Genomic DNA, 16,808 nt, shown 5'->3' with positions numbered 1-16,808 from the left:
AGGGGTTTAGTGAAGGCGGGTCATTTTTTACCCTTAGGACAAGGGAGTTTACAGAATGTTAAAGACTAACACAAGTTACACACAGGAGACCACTTGAGGTCTGGGAAAAATCAAATAATTCTTATTAATTCAAGTGTGCAGGCACCTTGCACTTGATTAGCTGTATTTCTGTAGCGTACGCATGAGATGGCGTATGCCAAAGTAATGGCCACTGGATTGACGCAAATAACCACGGTATCATTCTGACAGGTAGGCATAGACTATTTTGTAGCTAGTTAACGTTTAATGGGTTTTTAACATTTAATAAGCCATTCCATCTACCAGAAGACAGTTAGACCTATCATTAGCATGGCTATATTTCTCCTGTTCCTTAATTGTTCGAATACTGGACGTTTTACTTCCTGTTATGAGGCATGTCTTACCTTGCTTCAAAGTAGCCTATAGCCAAAATCCCACCATAGAAACGTGGAGGCAATTATTTTTATAAGGACTTACTCATGTGTTCTCCTGTTCCATTGGTTTTCTTTCAACTTTTCTTATTGTCTAGCACCCAAAGGCATTATCCTAATAATATTAGCAAACCATAATAGTTGTTGCATCTTTCATCCCCTCTCTTTCTAAGTATAATTACATCTCTGTCTATGAAACCCTTGTGCATGTGTGGTGCTCATTTTAGAACAGTGTTTTCCCGCAAATATAATTTTGGGATCATCACACATAGGCCTACTGCCGTGTGTACACTGGTGTGACTAAAATGTCAATAAAGAAGAGTTTTGCAACCTTTTCAGCTAAACGTTCCAATCAGCCCTATTAATTGATATGGCATATACCTCCACGTCACTACTTTGATACATATCAGTGGGGATTAAGAATTGAGTATATGCAAAGCCCACTGAAAAATAAATGGGTATACGGAGTATATCCCCCAACTATACCACTGCAGTTAGGCCTATGTCACAGATCCCCTATGCATCAGGGGTGATCCAGAGGCATATTGTGCCTTATAACCAACGTGGGTTTCAAAATGCAATGAACAACTTGGCTGGTAAATCAACGGGAATCGCTTCAAAATGTTCAAAACACACTATTCAAAGTAATAAGCACAAGAAGGATGCTTCCTCTTACAACACAAATCTCATAACCAATGGAATGCATGTTCACTTTTGAACTTGAGCTAGGCCATTTTAATACAAAATAAATAATATTATGTCCAACCCATTTACAGTATGTAGTCTCCCTCTCATTGCTTTGGTACATGACATGCATTAAGTTCCTTTACTTCAATACAGCCCATCACCTGTGAGTATTGTTTTTGGTTATGGTGTTTGTGTTTGATTGCTGTCTTTGTCGATAGGTGAATTTTTGGTTAGTTAGTTAGCTGTTGTTAAAGTAGGCTAGTCTAGCTTAGGGGTGTTTTTGAATACTTATTGTTTCTTTCCTTGGGTCCAGCTCAGCCCCTTTTCCTGCTCCCCCCAAAAACCTAGAGTTCCTTCTTTGTCACAATAATAATTTGCAACAGGTATAGACCATGTCTATCAGTCCCAGCACTTTCTCTGTACTATAATTAGAGAATGATTAACATGAAATAGTCTGTTTGTACATCCCATTTCTCCACCCTTCTTCAGAAGTGTGCACTTGCAAACTCCCTGTCATTAACAATGGTGGAAACTCTGTCCAGCTTACACCATTCCATCCTTTTAAATCTAAGAAGGGAGTGTTCAAGTGCACATTTTGGGAGAAGTTTGGAGAATCGGGATGCAATGTAGGCCTAACTCCGTACGTTACAGGTCTGTGTTTGACCTGGTGAATGTCACCCGTTTCCAGGAGCTGACCCCAAGCTGCTGGGTTGGTACTTATCCCTGCCTGTAGAGGACAGGAAGTTTATACAAAGTACAACAGGGACCAGGAAATGTACAAAAGAGCACGAAAAGCTCCCAGTGAAGGGCAGTATTCCAGTTGTATAGAATCCCTAGCTTCTGGAAAAACTGAGCATCCCTGCTCTTCTCTGCAGAGGCATAGCCAGACAACTGGTTTATGTGAAACGTAATGGCTCTGCTTGAGTTATGAAAAGCTAGGAGGAAGAGGGGAGGAGGAGGGGAGGGAGTAGGAGGAAGAGGGGGAGGAGGGGGGAGGAGTAGGAGGGGAAGGAGTAGGATGAAGAGGGAGGAGGAGGGGGGGAGGAGGGGGAGGGAGTAGGAGGAGTAGTAGACAGTAGTAGTAGAAGAGAAAGGAAGTAGGAGGTGGAGTAGACCATTTGTGTCATTATAGTTTGGCAGTCGATTTACAAAACAGTTGTATAGAATCCCTACCCAGTGATACCAAATGACTGTAAAATATGAATTATATTGACATAGCCTACTTACTATAGACTCAGTAAAACTGAGCAACGGATTAGTTGTCCTTCCCCTCAACTTTCTTCTCCACAGAGGAAGGAGTATTCCATCAGCTTCTGCAGAGGCATCCTGCTCTGGAAGTAGCCAGACAACTGGTTTATGTGAAACGTAATGGCTCTGCTTGAGTTATGGCTCTGCTTGACTTTGAACTATTTTCTGTTTTAACCCAGGTTCAATTATCCTTAAGGAAGAATAGCCTACATACCATACTCACGTTACTCTGTATATTTTACTCAATTAATCATTTTCTTGTACTTTTATAACACTTTATATTTGATAACATAACATTTTCTTTTTTAGGAGGAGTAGTAGAAGTATAAGGAGGGGGAGGAGTAGAAGGAAGAGGGGAGGAGTAGGAGGGGGAGGAATAGTAGTAGTCAGAGGAGGGGAGGAGTAGGAGGAAGAGGGGAGGGGGGGGAGGAGTAGGAGGAAGAGAGGAGGAGGAAGAGGGGAGGAGGAGGGGGAGGAGTAGGAGGGGGAGGAGTAGGATGAAGAGGGGAGGAGGAGGGGGAGGAGGAGGGTGGAGGAGTAGGAGGAGTAGTAGACAGTAGTAGTAGAAGAGGAAAGGAAGTAGGAGGTGGAGTAGACAGTAGGAGGAGGAGGAGGAGAAGGTGTAGGAGGGGGAGGACGAAGAGGAAGAGGAGTAGACAGTAGGAGGAGCCGGAGTAGTAGTAGTAAACAGTAGTAGTAGAAAGTAGTAGTAGTAGTAGTAGTAGAAAGTAGTAGTAGTAGTAGCGGTAGTAGTAGTAGCGGTAGTAGTAGTAGCATAATAGTAGTGGTAGTAGTAGTAGTGGTAGCAGTAGTAGTAGTAGTAATAGTAGTAGAAGAAGAAGTAGTGGTAGTAGTAGTAGCGGTAGTAGTAATAGTAGTAGAAGAAGAAGTAGTGGTAGTAGCAGTAGCGGTAGTAGCAGTAGCGGTAGTAGCAGTAGCGGTAGTAGTAGTAGAGGTAGTAGTAGTAGCGTTTGTAGTAGTAGCGGTAGTAGTAGAAGTAGTAGTAGTAGTAGTAGTAGCAGTAGAAGTAGTAGTACTAGTAGTAGTAGTAGACATTAGTAGTAGAAGTAGTAATAGTAGTAGTAGCCGTAGAAATAGTAGTAGTATTAATAGACAGTCGTAGTACTAGTAGTAGTAATAGACAGTAGTAGTAGAAGTGGTAGTAGTGCTAGTAGTAGTAGTAGATGGTAGTAGTAGTAGAAGTAGTAGTAGTAGACATTAGTAGTAGAAGTAGAAGTAGCAGTAGTAGTGGTAGTAGTAGACAGTAGTAGACAGTAGTAGTAGCAGTAGACAGTAGTAGTTGTAGTAGTAGCAGTAGTAGTAGTACTGGTAGTAGTAGTAGTTGTAGTAGTAGACAGTAGTTGTAGTAGTAGACAGTAGTAGTAGTAGTAGACAGTAGTAGGTGTGGTAGCAGTAGAAGTAGTAGTAGAAGTAGTAGTTGTTGACGTAATAGCAGTAGTAGTAGTTGTAGTAGCGGTAGTAGTACTAACATAACATAACACAAACACAACACGTTCATAAGAAGCGTTTAAACATTAAATTATATTTTCCTTTAGGAGTCATTAGGGAAAAGGAGAAGGATCAGAGCTCCGTCCTATGCCTACCCTGTGATGTAACGGAGGTAAGCCTCAGTATTAGACAATGTCTCTTACTCAATTAATCTTTTCTCAATTCCTTGAGACTGTTTTGGAGAAGGTCCAAGGTCCCTCCCCTTTGGCCTTCTCCAGTTCTGTTTGAAAGGAAGCAAGGAGATAGGATGTGAGGAATCAAGTAAAGAATGGAATTGGGAAAGTGTGAGTAATGTGGCCACCAGAGAGCAGCAGATCCTAATAAAAGTTCACTGTCTGTCCGATTTTACAGGGAGAAGTAATGCTCTGGTTTGAGAACTATCAAGCATCTGAAGTGAGCAACAACCTCAGTGTAGACTGAAACTACATAACTGTTGTGACACAAAGATTTCAACATAATTACAACTATATCAATATGAACGAATGGACTACATGTCAATGTTTTCACTTACGTTCTCTGTTCCTGCAGAGTTGCCAAAGTGACCATGAGTGGTCCAAAGGTGGCTGAGAGTGCAGTGCGTGAGATGGACGGGTACAGTATGCCGGGACAAACTGTGCATGTCATTCACATCCACTGACCCAGCAACACTGGGACCCAGGGTCAGAGTCAGGGCCAGGGGGCAAACCCAACAGCAGCAGTCAGGTCCCACAGCCAGCACAAAGACAGGGCTATCTGGAGACGCCCCAGGCCCCCAAGACTACAAGACAACACCTAGACTACAAGACAACACCTAGACTACCACTTGACTGAAGGTTAGGGGGACAGGACTCTTCCTACCAATGGTAGAACGTTTCTCTACAGTTTTGTTATTGTTTTGGTTTGTAATCAGGGATGATTGTAGATATAAATATGAATTGTTTTCAATATGTTGCAATGCGTGGATTGCTCCCAAATTGATTTGCCCACAATCCTTGTCTCTCTCCCATGTCTTTGATCTCTGTTCTCATCTGGCGTTCTCTCTTCAGCCCCTGCAGCTCAGCCTCCAAAAGAGGACAACCATGGGCAGCTTCAATACGCTGATGGCCGTGCTGTCAGAGCGCCACACAGAGGCGGGGAAGCAGAGGATCATAGACGCACTGCTGGAGCTGAGGGCCAAGCAGTAGGGGTTCCTCAGCAGCCTGCCCCTCAAGACCATCGTAGACATGACCTCTGACCTGCTGACACGATAAGCACGTCCTTTGTTTTTAAATACAGGCTACTATATGTATTGTCAATTTTGATTCATTTGAATAATGTAAGCAACTCATCCACTATGTTTAGTTTACTATGATACGCAGGCTATGCCACCTGTTTTCAAGTCCATTCCCTCATTTTTCACTCCTCTGACATGCAGCAATGATTAATAATGGTGTAATAGCCTACAGTTCTCTTGACATTTTGTTTTATTTAATATGATAGGCTGTTTTACCAGTACGCCTTACTTTCAACCCTGCACATCTCTCATCGTGTATGTTCTCGCACGGCTCTGTCTATGGCCAGCAGGTGGCGCAAGCTTCCAGGTTTTTGGTTTTTGTTGATCACCGAATACTTGACGAAATATTCGACTGAGCCATTCTAGTGAGGTGTGAACCATTGGGGTATCAATGCATATGTAAAAGAGGTGCTGATTACATGTGCTCCCTGGATAATGAGGATTCACTGTACACACGCTCTATCGTATCACTTAACAGAGATCACATCACATGACTGCTGACTGTGCTCAATAAGGCAATTAGGTTATATATTGACTAAGCAGAGACAGTTTTTGTGGAAGACATTATACTGTATAGCTTAATTCTCACTTTATACCATCAATAGACTGGGCCAAGAGCCTAATTCAATATCCTCAATAAGCCTATTTCCTCAAATGGCAGTCACAGCCCTAAATGTAAAATGTCTGGTGCCCTTACTGCTGTTTCAGTAGCATACTGCCTATTCTTTGTTGACTATTGTAGGTCAATATCATGGATTTGTGTGTCAGCTACCAAGGTTTCAATGCAACGTGTTAAAGCAGGGTTGTCCAACTCATTCCATGGAGAGCCAAGAGGCTGCTGGTTTTTGGTTTTTCCTTTCATTTAAGACCTAGACAACCAGGTGAGGGGAGTTCCTTACTAATTAGTGACCTTAATTAATCAAGAAAGTACAAGGGATGAGCGAAAACACAGAGACACCCGGCCCTCTGTGGAATGAGTTTGACAGGTATGTTACACGCTGATCACACCGGCTGCATTGTGTGCACCAGCCATGCAAAATAATTTTACACATACATGTTAAAGGCCCTGCATGGTCAATCTGCATTGTCTGCATTGGCCATGCAATATTTACAGTGATACGGCCTCTGCAGGGATTTATACTTCTTACGTTTCACGGAGCAGCGTGGAAGTTGTCAAGGAAGTGAATTTGTGTTTATACAGGAACTCCTGCCCTCACCTACCATCAATCATGTCAATGCGGAACTATACGGAGCCCTCCGCAATGTTACAAAATTTGAGAAGTGCATGGCGATGCGGTGATGCGTGCCTCCGGAGGCTTCGCAATTGCGTCACACCATCCATATGGTGGCTCCAACCACATTGTCAGATCAAGCATAAAGTGGCTCTTACACATTGCATTCTGAAATTATTCAGACCCCTTGACTTTTTCCACATGTTGTTACTTTACAGCCTTAAGCTAAAATGTATTAAATTGTTTTTTTCCCCTCATCAATCTACACACAATACCCCATAATGACAAAGAAAAACAAGTTTTTAGAATTTAGAAAAAATATAACAAAATGAGAAAAAGTCAAGGGATGTGTATACTTCTGAATGTACAGTATACGGAGCCTTCCGCATTGTCACAAATTTGGGGTTTTACATTTACATAAGTATAAATATCCCGACAGCAGGATTCTGCCACCATCATGCTTCACTGTAGGGATTGTGCCAGATTTCCTCCAGATATGACACTTGGCATTCAGGCCAAAGAGTTCAATCTAAGTTTCGTCAAACCAGAGAATCTTGTTTCTCATGGTCTGAGTCTTTAGGTGCCTTTTGGCAAACTCCAAGCAGGCTGTCAAGTATATTTTACTGAGGAGTGGCTTCCTCCCGCCATAAAGGCCTGGTTGGTGGAGAGGCTGTAGAGATGGTTGTCCTTCTGGAAGATTCTCCCATCTCCACAGAGGAACTCAGGAGCTCTGTCAGAGTGACCATCGGGTTCTTGGTCACCTCCTTGACCAAGGCCCTTCTCCCTTGATTGCTCAGTTTGGCCGGCCAACCAGGTCTAGGAAGAGTCTTGGTGGTTCTAATCTACTTCCATCTTAGAATGATGGAGGCCACTGTATAGGGAGCCCTCCGCATTGTCACGAATTTGGGAGGCGATGCGGTATGGAGCTGAATTTGGCCTCTGCATGCCTCTGGAGGCTACGCAATTGCATTACACCCTTCATACGGAACCTCCAACCACATTTTCTGATCCAGCATAAATGGGCTTTTATTAAAAAATGTCATCCTAACTGCTCTCGCATGTCAACGAGCATCTGCATAGCCAGGCACTAAAATAGAACTAGGTTCTATTTGAGACACCTGAAGCACTGTCAGGCCTGCGTTACCCATCCCCTAGTTGTTTTTTTATGACCATATACCAATGTGGGTTATTGAAAGCTGATTGAGGTTTACATTCCAGTCCAGTTGGTTGCAGTAAAGCATCTTAAAGTTGGTTGCCAACCGCCATATAAAATCCACAGAAGAAGAAGAGGACAACTACGAGAGATTACTAGAAACTGACTAGGTGTGGATTAATTGTAGGAGTAAAGAATTCCAAAAAAATACTTTTTACATTTTAGGTAAAATAACAACACAATTGTTATATTCAAGGACAAATTATCTAGCAACAGCAAGCTAGCTGGCTAAATGTCCATGAATGTTTCGACCTGTCCAAAATAATATAGCTGGTTCAGAGTTCGTTTTGATATTTCAACCTGTGTCCTGAGCGAGTCTGGTGTGGAATGGTAAACAAAGAAAGGGGTGTGGATAACCCCCCCCCCCCATTTGGAAATGTGCGGAGACTCAACCCACCAGCGACAAGTGGGCGGAGTCTCCAACTGGCAAAGCGTTGAACACAGCAGGGGACTGAAGAACAAACTTGTTGGGTAGGGGTAAACTATTCTCGTGAGCTGGAATTCTATTCTACATTTAGGCCAAACTTGTACCTACATTTAATGTTACCAAGGGAATTGTTACACACCAAATAAGGGATTATAACGGATGGGAAAGTATTGGAAAACAAGAACCAATGATTTCGGCTATGGGTGAACTACGGACAACATGATAGACTGGCTCTGCATAACTATTTGCAAAAATCACAGCTCTTGACTCTGAACCCAGTATTTAAAAAATATTGTTTTGTTTCTGTTATGTGGAATACTTCTGAGGGACAATGAATTGCAATGTTTGTTTAGAGGCCGCATAACATTATCGGGCCAATTCGCTTTGCTGGAGTTTAAATGTGACAAAGACTTGTTCACTACTCTGCGACGGAGAGGACAGAACGTGGATCTATCGAAAGGTTCGACTTTAGTGCCACAAACGTTCCAGAAAACTTATCGAAACGAGACTTTTGAATAACGGTCCAATACGAGGAAATTATGTGGAACCCGTGGCAGTTGTACCGTACAGCTCTTGGCTGCATGATTCTGGAAATATTTATTCACAATGTTGCACAAGGTAAGAACGTTTTTCTTAAATGTTTTGATACCCAGTTTTCGCGAAACTTGTCTTGTAATGGCCTATAATGGCAGTATTCCACGGGAAAGTGCTGACTAGTTTTCGTTTTAGAAGGCAATCGCACGATACATGCATTAACATTTAACATCTGGTCAGTTGTTACAGTAGCCGCGAATATCCTGCAACAATGTTGCCATAGACACTAGAAAACCACAAAAAGGTAACATTATTTAGTGTTCAGTCTTTCTCTTTGAAATGTTTGAGATTATTGTCATGTTGCATTGAAGTATAAATCCTATTTAGTAGAAGAGGAGGAAGGGAAGCGCTACTAAGGTACACAATAGTACATTTTGGTAGACAGGAGGTGCTCTTTGGTAAAAGGGGTACATTAGTCATCAAAAAGAAAGGAGGACCAAGGCCTCTTCATATAATTAATTAAAATTCCTTTATTAGTATGGCATGTTCAATAGAAACCAAATCATATTTATTTGAATTATGTAGGCTATTTCTAAACGTAGGTCATCAGTTATAGTTATTTGAATCGCTTCAAAGGTCTATGTTTCACTCTGACGCGTAAGAAATAATTCAAGACTAAATTGTAATTTGCCATATCCTACCTGCGCGCTTTAGCACGAATCAAACTGAATGTAATGAGTTTCATTGGCTAGTAATCAAATGTCATGAATGATCAAATAGAATCTCTGGAACAATGTTGGTTACTTTGACTTTTTCTACTTTCAGGTCTGAATGTGTGTATGAGTGGCAGCGCTATGTCTTGTGAAGAATGCCTCATCATCCATCCAAGCTGTGCCTGGTGTGCGCAAGAGGTAGGGCACGTGCCACATTCCTCCAACTTGTTGGGTTTATGATGCACCACGTGGTGACAGTAGTAATCCTCACACTACATTTCTAAATGTGGCATACTGAACCCAATAGCTGACAGAGTGTGCGTCAGGTGAGGACTCTCACATGGTTGTGTAATATTCTATATACTCAGGAGTGATGATGGCATGTTGTTTGAAAGAGCCAAAACATGTCAGTGAACCATTGTTGATCTCTGTTTATAGTGGAGTGCCTACATACCTCCTGTTATAGAGGACCTAGAACCAAAATAATAATATAAACGATTCCCACCTCCTCTATTCTCGCCAGGTCGCAATTGTAAATGAGAACTTGTTCTCAACTTGCCTACCTGGTTAAATAAAGGTGAAATATTAAAAATAAATAAAACATTTTCCCTTACCATACTCAACTGAAGCCAGGTCTGAGTCAGACCAGTGTGCTAACTCTACACGGGATTACAGGCGCTATTTGTTTTGTTCTTCCGTCAGACGTTTGGCAGTGCGAGGACCCTGATGTCGCGGTGTGACCTGCGTCAGAACCTGCAGAAGAGGGGCTGTGAAGCCCATCATATGGAGAGTCCCAGTAGCAGCACCACGGTAGTGAAGAGCGAATCCCTCAGCTCCAAAGGCTCCGGGCCTACCCAGTATGATGTCATCCAGATCATGCCCCAGAAGATCTCCCTCAGTCTCCGACCAGGTAATCTTCCAGTCCTAGACTAGTAGTCCAGTTGGTTTGTTTCATGTATGGCATGAAAACAGTAGAAGTTGCCTACTTTACATGCAATATAAGGTAAGCCTAGTTCACCATCTCAGACCACAATGTGCTGCCAAGGCGACAGAGTTTGAACCTAAGGATTTGGAGTCCTGAGCTGTACGGGGGGAAAAAACATAAAAAGGCAAACTAGCAGAACAATTTGTGTGCTGATTGATTTGTCAGCCTACTAATGCAATGACACGTTATCCATATCCCCTCCCACAAGGTGACCAGACATCATTCAAAGTGCAGGTGCGTCAAGTGGAGGACTACCCAGTGGACCTGTACTACCTGATGGACCTGTCTCTGTCCATGAAGGATGACCTGGACACCATCAGGAACCTGGGCACCAAACTGGCCGATGAGATGAGGAAACTCACCAGCAACTTCAGACTGGGCTTCGGATCCTTTGTTGACAAGAACATGTCCCCCTTCTCCTACACGGCCCGCAAGTATCAGGACAACCCCTGCAATGGGTGAGGATTCAGAAAGGCACTACTGCTACTGACTTACGGTAGCATGGTCATGGGTTTGGGTGTAGGATTGAGAATCAAAAAGGAGGATTGCAGTTTAATTTTGGGTCCATGTTGTGACTGTGGTTTTTGCTGTGCAAGTGCAGATTTCTATTTTTTACTAAGAAACTGTCACCAACAGACACAAAATGGACACTGTCCTCATACTGTAAGGTTAGTGATGCTGAGGCTTGTTGTGGATGATGATGGCAGGCTGAAAGGGACCAGGCATCACACACACACACCACATTTTCCCCGAGGTGAGATTAACGCTGCACTGACTTACTGACATCATCACACATCACTTCCCAGTTAGGTTATTCCCTGGGTCCTGCATGTGGACTGTGTGTGTCGCAGTCAAAGAGCCAGTACTGCTGGAAAACATTAAAGGCGCAGAGGACAGATCATAACATCTGGGCCTCTCGTCCTTAACACAGCCCTGCCCTCTCCCCCTTACAAAAACAAGCTATACAAATGACTCAAATTCAGGATCTGTGTTTCCTCCAGGGTGAAGGGTGTGTTAGAATGTCCCCGAGGTCTTCCTCTTGGGGAAACTGTTTTATTTACATTACGTGAACATCCTCAGTGTAGCCAACAGACCAAGGTTGAAACAGTATTTCAAATAGTTTGCCTGAAGGATAGCCTGTATGGATGTGCCAGATGAGCAGGGTTGGCACTTTTGGGACCATTTAATTGGTTCCATTTGCGACAGATAAGCTCAATCGAACGCAGAAAAACAATGCCAGGTCGGTTACATGCATAGCATTCTCTATGTAGTTAAACATTTTATTTAAAACTTTCTCTCTCCACAGATACAAACTGTTCCCCAGCTGTGTCCCCTCCTTCGGGTTCCGCCACCTCCTCTCCTTGACTGACAAAGTGGATCGCTTCAACGAGGAAGTACAGAAACAGATGGTGTCTCGCAACAGGGACGCTCCGGAGGGAGGCTTCGATGCCATCCTGCAGGCTGCCGTCTGTAAGGTGAGCTGAGGCCACGGTGCGACTAAAGGGATGTGACTGACTGGCATGTCAACCTATAACCCTAACCTTAACCCTAACCAATCAGGACCAGGTCTGCTGTAAGTTAAGTCCTTTTAGTTTTTTCCCTGTGAGCTGTCAGTCAGACAGACATGATGGATATAGGCCCTGGTAGTGTTCATTGGCACACACAACGGAAAACTCAAATTAGCATTTCTTATTGGACAAGTCTAGGTAGTTCCTTCCTGTTCTCGGTTAGTTTTTGTTTTTCACTGTTCGCCTAATTAACCCAAGTCACAAACACTATTGACCAGGGGGTTGAACAGGAATTGTAGTCTGGTGCAGCTGTTTAAATAAGGAGATAACTGACTCACTAACAGAGAAACAGGCCCAGTCATATCCCAGTGTTGGGCTGTTGTCTGAACAGGAGTTAATTGTTTTTACTGGAAGAGAATGTCTCCCTTCCCTCCCAGCTCTACCATGTAATTGAGTGTAGCACCTTGGATTGGACAGTTTGGTGGTTGGTCAAAACTTTTTTCATATCTTTGTTTCACTTACTGTGAATGATGAATAATTTGCATTGTTGACCAATTGAAGAATATTCAGCTATATGTACCTCTGTTCCCCTGTAAAAAAAACAAAAACCCAAGGGGTTCCCTTCAAGGAACGTAAATAGCAAATGGGCATGGTAACATGTCCCACATGCTGAACTACAACTCCAGCCAAAACACATTTGAAGTATGGCATAGATGAATATGACAGGGATGCATCTAGCATGCTGTTCAAAAAGACTGTGCCAACTCACATCTCTTTCTTTTGTGTACTGTGGCACATAATGTACTGAGTTGGGCATCACATGGGTGCCTTTATATGCCTACACACTGGTGAAAGGTCAGGTTTGTTTTGTGTCATGCCATTACTCATCACTGTGTTGAGACTAATGCGCTCTCTGTTCTGTACTCTTTTGTTGGCCTCTGCTTCCCGTTGACAATGGCCTTGTTCTGGATAAAACACTTGTGTTTACCCTCCTTGTTTATCTGTGGGTCAGTGGTTGTCAAGCTGGTGGAAAGTGATAGGGTTTTCCTTTCCTGGTCTTAGTGAAGTGATATTGTTTTATAGGGTCTGGAACTGTTACTCTCTGTATAGCTGAGAGTTTCTGTTGTTGTGCCAAGGTCTTTTACAAACTCTTTATAGAAGAGTTATATCTCAAATTCCATAAACAATTTCTCAATAACTATCTAGGATCAGTTGGGGAACACGCCTCTTTTTTTGTTATTAAGCCTGCATGTTCACATCTGTTTTGATCTACATTTACATTACATTTAAGTCATTTGGCAGACGCTCTTATCCAGATCTCACAGACTTATCCCCTGTGCATTTACACATAGCCTACTATGGAGGGGACTAATGTAGACCCAAGTTAGGTGTCTCTAAGACTTTCAGTGATGTGACCATCTCTTTTCCCCTGTGCAGGAGAGGATAGGCTGGAGGAAGGAGGCCTTCCACCTGCTGGTGTTTGCCACAGACGATGTGCCTCACCTGGCCTTGGACGGTAAGCTGGGAGGGCTGGTCCAGCCCCATGATGGGGAGTGCCACATGAATGAGAAGAATGAGTACAGTGGCTCCACCAACATGGTAAGACAAGAGTCATGGTTACCATAGATCTACAACATCACTGTCATTATAACATGGTTACCATAGAGCTACAACATCACTGTCATTATAACATGGTTACCATAGAGCTATAACATCACTGACATCATTATAACATGGTTACCATAGAGCTACAACATCACTGTCATTATAACATGGTTACCATAGAGCTAGGACATCACTGACATCATTATAACATGGTTACCATAGAGCTATAACATCACTGACATCATTATAACATGGTTACTATAGAGCTATAACATCACTGACATCATTATAACATGGTTACTATAGAGCTATAACATCACTGACATCATTATAACATGGTTACTATAGAGCTATAACATCACTGACATCATTATAACATGGTTACTATAGAGCTATAACATCACTGACATCATTATAACATGGTTACTATAGAGCTATAACATCACTGACATCATTATAACATGGTTACTATAGAGCTATAACATCACTGACATCATTATAACATGGTTACTATAGAGCTATAACATCACTGACATCATTATAACATGGTTACCATAGAGCTATAACATCACTGTCATTATAACATGGTTACTCTAGAGCTATAACATCACTGTCATTATAACATGGTTACCATAGAGCTATAGCATCACTGACATCATTATAACATGGTTACTATAGAGCTATAACATCACTGTCATTATAACATGGTTACTATAGAGCTATAACATCACTGTCATTATAACATGGTTACTATAGAGCTATAACATCACTGTCATTATAACATGGTTACCATAGAGCTATAGCATCACTGACATCATTATAACATGGTTACTATAGAGCTATAGCATCACTGACATCATTATAACATGGTTACCCTAGAGCTATAGCATCACTGACATCATTATAACATGGTTACCCTATAGCTGTAACATCACTGACATCATTATAACATGGTTACCCTAGAGCTATAGCATCACTGACATCATTATAACATGGTTACCCTATAGCTGTAACATCACTGACATCATTATAACATGGTTACCCTAGAGCTATAGCATCACTGACATCATTATAACATGGTTACCCTATAGCTGTAACATCACTGACATCATTATAAAATGGTTACTATAGAGCTATAGCATCACTGACATCATTATAACATGGTTACTATAGAGCTATAGCATCACTGACATCATTATAACATGGTTACCCTAGAGCTATAGCATCACTGACATCATTATAACATGGTTACCCTATAGCTGTAACATCACTGACATCATTATAACATGGTTACCCTAGAGCTATAGCATCACTGACATCATTATAACATGGTTACCCTATAGCTGTAACATCACTGACATCATTATAACATGGTTACCCTATAGCTGTAACATCACTGACATCATTATAACATGGTTACTATAGAGCTATAGCATCACTGACATCATTATAACATGGTTACCCTATAGCTGTAACATCACTGACATCATTATAACATGGTTACTATAGAGCTATAGCATCACTGACATCATTATAACATGGTTACTATAGAGCTATAGCATCACTGACATCATTATAACATGGTTACCCTATAGCTGTAACATCACTGACATCATTATAACATGGTTACCCTATAGCTGTAACATCACTGACATCATTATAACATGGTTACTATAGAGCTGTAACATCACTGACATCATTATAACATGGTTACCCTAGAGCTATAGCATCACTGACATCATTATAACATGGTTACCCTATAGCTGTAACATCACTGACATCATTATAACATGGTTACCCTATAGCTGTAACATCACTGACATCATTATAACATGGTTACCCTATAGCTGTAACATCACTGACATCATTATAACATGGTTACCCTAGAGCTATAACATCACTGACATCATTATACCATGGTTACCCTATAGCTGTAACATCACTGACATCATTATAACATGGTTACCCTATAGCTGTAACATCACTGACATCATTATAACATGGTTACCCTAGAGCTGTAACATCACTGACATCATTATACCATGGTTACCCTAGAGCTATAGCATCACTGACATCATTATAACATGGTTACCCTATAGCTGTAACATCACTGACATCATTATAACATGGTTACTATAGAGCTATAGCATCACTGACATCATTATAACATGGTTACCATAGAGCTATAACATCACTGACATCATTATAACATGGTTATTATCCACATTGCCATTGTGATATATTGCTTGGGTTATTCAATAGATATTGAAATGCTCTACTCAAGCGGCACCTCTCAAGAATGGACTTTGCTTTGAGGTAAAGATAACTTCTCAGGCGCATTTTCCGCCGCTGGTCTGATTCTTTGACGACCAGAGCCGAGCTACGTTTCTAAAAGGAAGAATGCAGTGTATTCTTTGAAGTATACTGGTTTGCTGAGTCTGCCTGGCTCTGCTTCTGCTGGAGCTCCTGCTTACTTTATTGGGAACTTACTTCATGTCTTATTGCAGCTGCTTATCTCCTGACAGCCATAGGAAGTGCAAGTTGAAAGCTGTAATTATCTCAGGGAAAGTTCACATAGAAGTTAATTTAGACAACAGTTAGGCTGAGAGCTCAGCAATGGCCCCATGTGGCTCAGTTGGTCGAGCATGGCACTTGCAACGCCAGCATTGTGGGTTTGATTCCCACAGGGACAAGTACGATAATGCATGCACTCACTACTGTAAGTCGCTGTGGATAAGAAACTACTAGAATGTTAAATGTCTTGAGAGAGGACATAAAGAAACTACTAGAATGTTAAATGTCTTGAGAGAGGACATAAAGAAACTACTAGAATGTTAAATGTCTTGAGAGAGGACATAAAGAAAGATAATTTTGTTCATTTAGTTTGATTTAAACAAAGATATATTAATGCACACAGTTTGAGTTTACATAGCTATCGCTATTTGTCCAAAGAGCTAATGTAATGAAAACATAATTAACATCATGTGAATTTCAATCAATCCAACTCAATAATATGAAAATTGGCTAAGTGAATAAAAATATTCTGGTATTCGGGTGGTTTCTCCCGGAATCGCTAAATGTTTCTATAGTTATTTGCTCTGTCATTGGATGCTCTGGGCATTGTAGTCATGTTACATCTGATCGCATTAAGTTCAGTGGAGGTACTCCAACACAAATCCAAAGAATTCACCATCCGTGGATCCTCAGCAACAGGCTAAGTAGGGTTCTCCTCTTTCATCTGACTGTGGGACGAAAGGAATACGCACTTCCTAGAACAGAGCTCTGTTTTTCAGGGAAACCGTTGAACTGGAGAAGGTGCAGAGGCAAATGTTTGTCACAGTCCATTTCAAGTGTAACTCTCACTGTTGACTGATTTGGATGTACACTATGACAAAGGCTTACTGAAGCCAAAAATCTCAAATCTGATTGTGAGAAAGGGATTATTT

The 16,808-nt window shown here is 41.7% G+C and overlaps 1 protein-coding gene across 1 annotated transcript in view; it reads left to right on the top strand.

Annotated features, from left to right (window-relative positions):
* The first annotated feature begins 8,013 nt into the window (after positions 1 to 8,013).
* The window catches only part of LOC135547599 (integrin beta-5-like), an 84,792-nt gene continuing 75,997 nt past the window's right edge, over positions 8,014 to 16,808 (top strand). The window contains exons 1-6 of the mRNA XM_064976744.1: positions 8,014 to 8,635; positions 9,377 to 9,462; positions 9,967 to 10,174; positions 10,458 to 10,707; positions 11,556 to 11,724; positions 13,195 to 13,356. Of these exons, the coding sequence (XP_064832816.1) occupies positions 8,557 to 8,635; positions 9,377 to 9,462; positions 9,967 to 10,174; positions 10,458 to 10,707; positions 11,556 to 11,724; positions 13,195 to 13,356 (954 nt within the window). The 5' untranslated portion in view covers positions 8,014 to 8,556. The remainder of the gene's footprint in view (positions 8,636 to 9,376; positions 9,463 to 9,966; positions 10,175 to 10,457; positions 10,708 to 11,555; positions 11,725 to 13,194; positions 13,357 to 16,808) is intronic.

The sequence above is a fragment of the Oncorhynchus masou genome, chromosome 10, assembly GCF_036934945.1.
Source record: "Oncorhynchus masou masou isolate Uvic2021 chromosome 10, UVic_Omas_1.1, whole genome shotgun sequence".
Lineage (NCBI taxonomy): Eukaryota > Metazoa > Chordata > Actinopteri > Salmoniformes > Salmonidae > Oncorhynchus > Oncorhynchus masou.
Note: the sequence above shows the minus strand (reverse complement) of the source record. Positions and strands in the feature narration are given on the sequence as shown.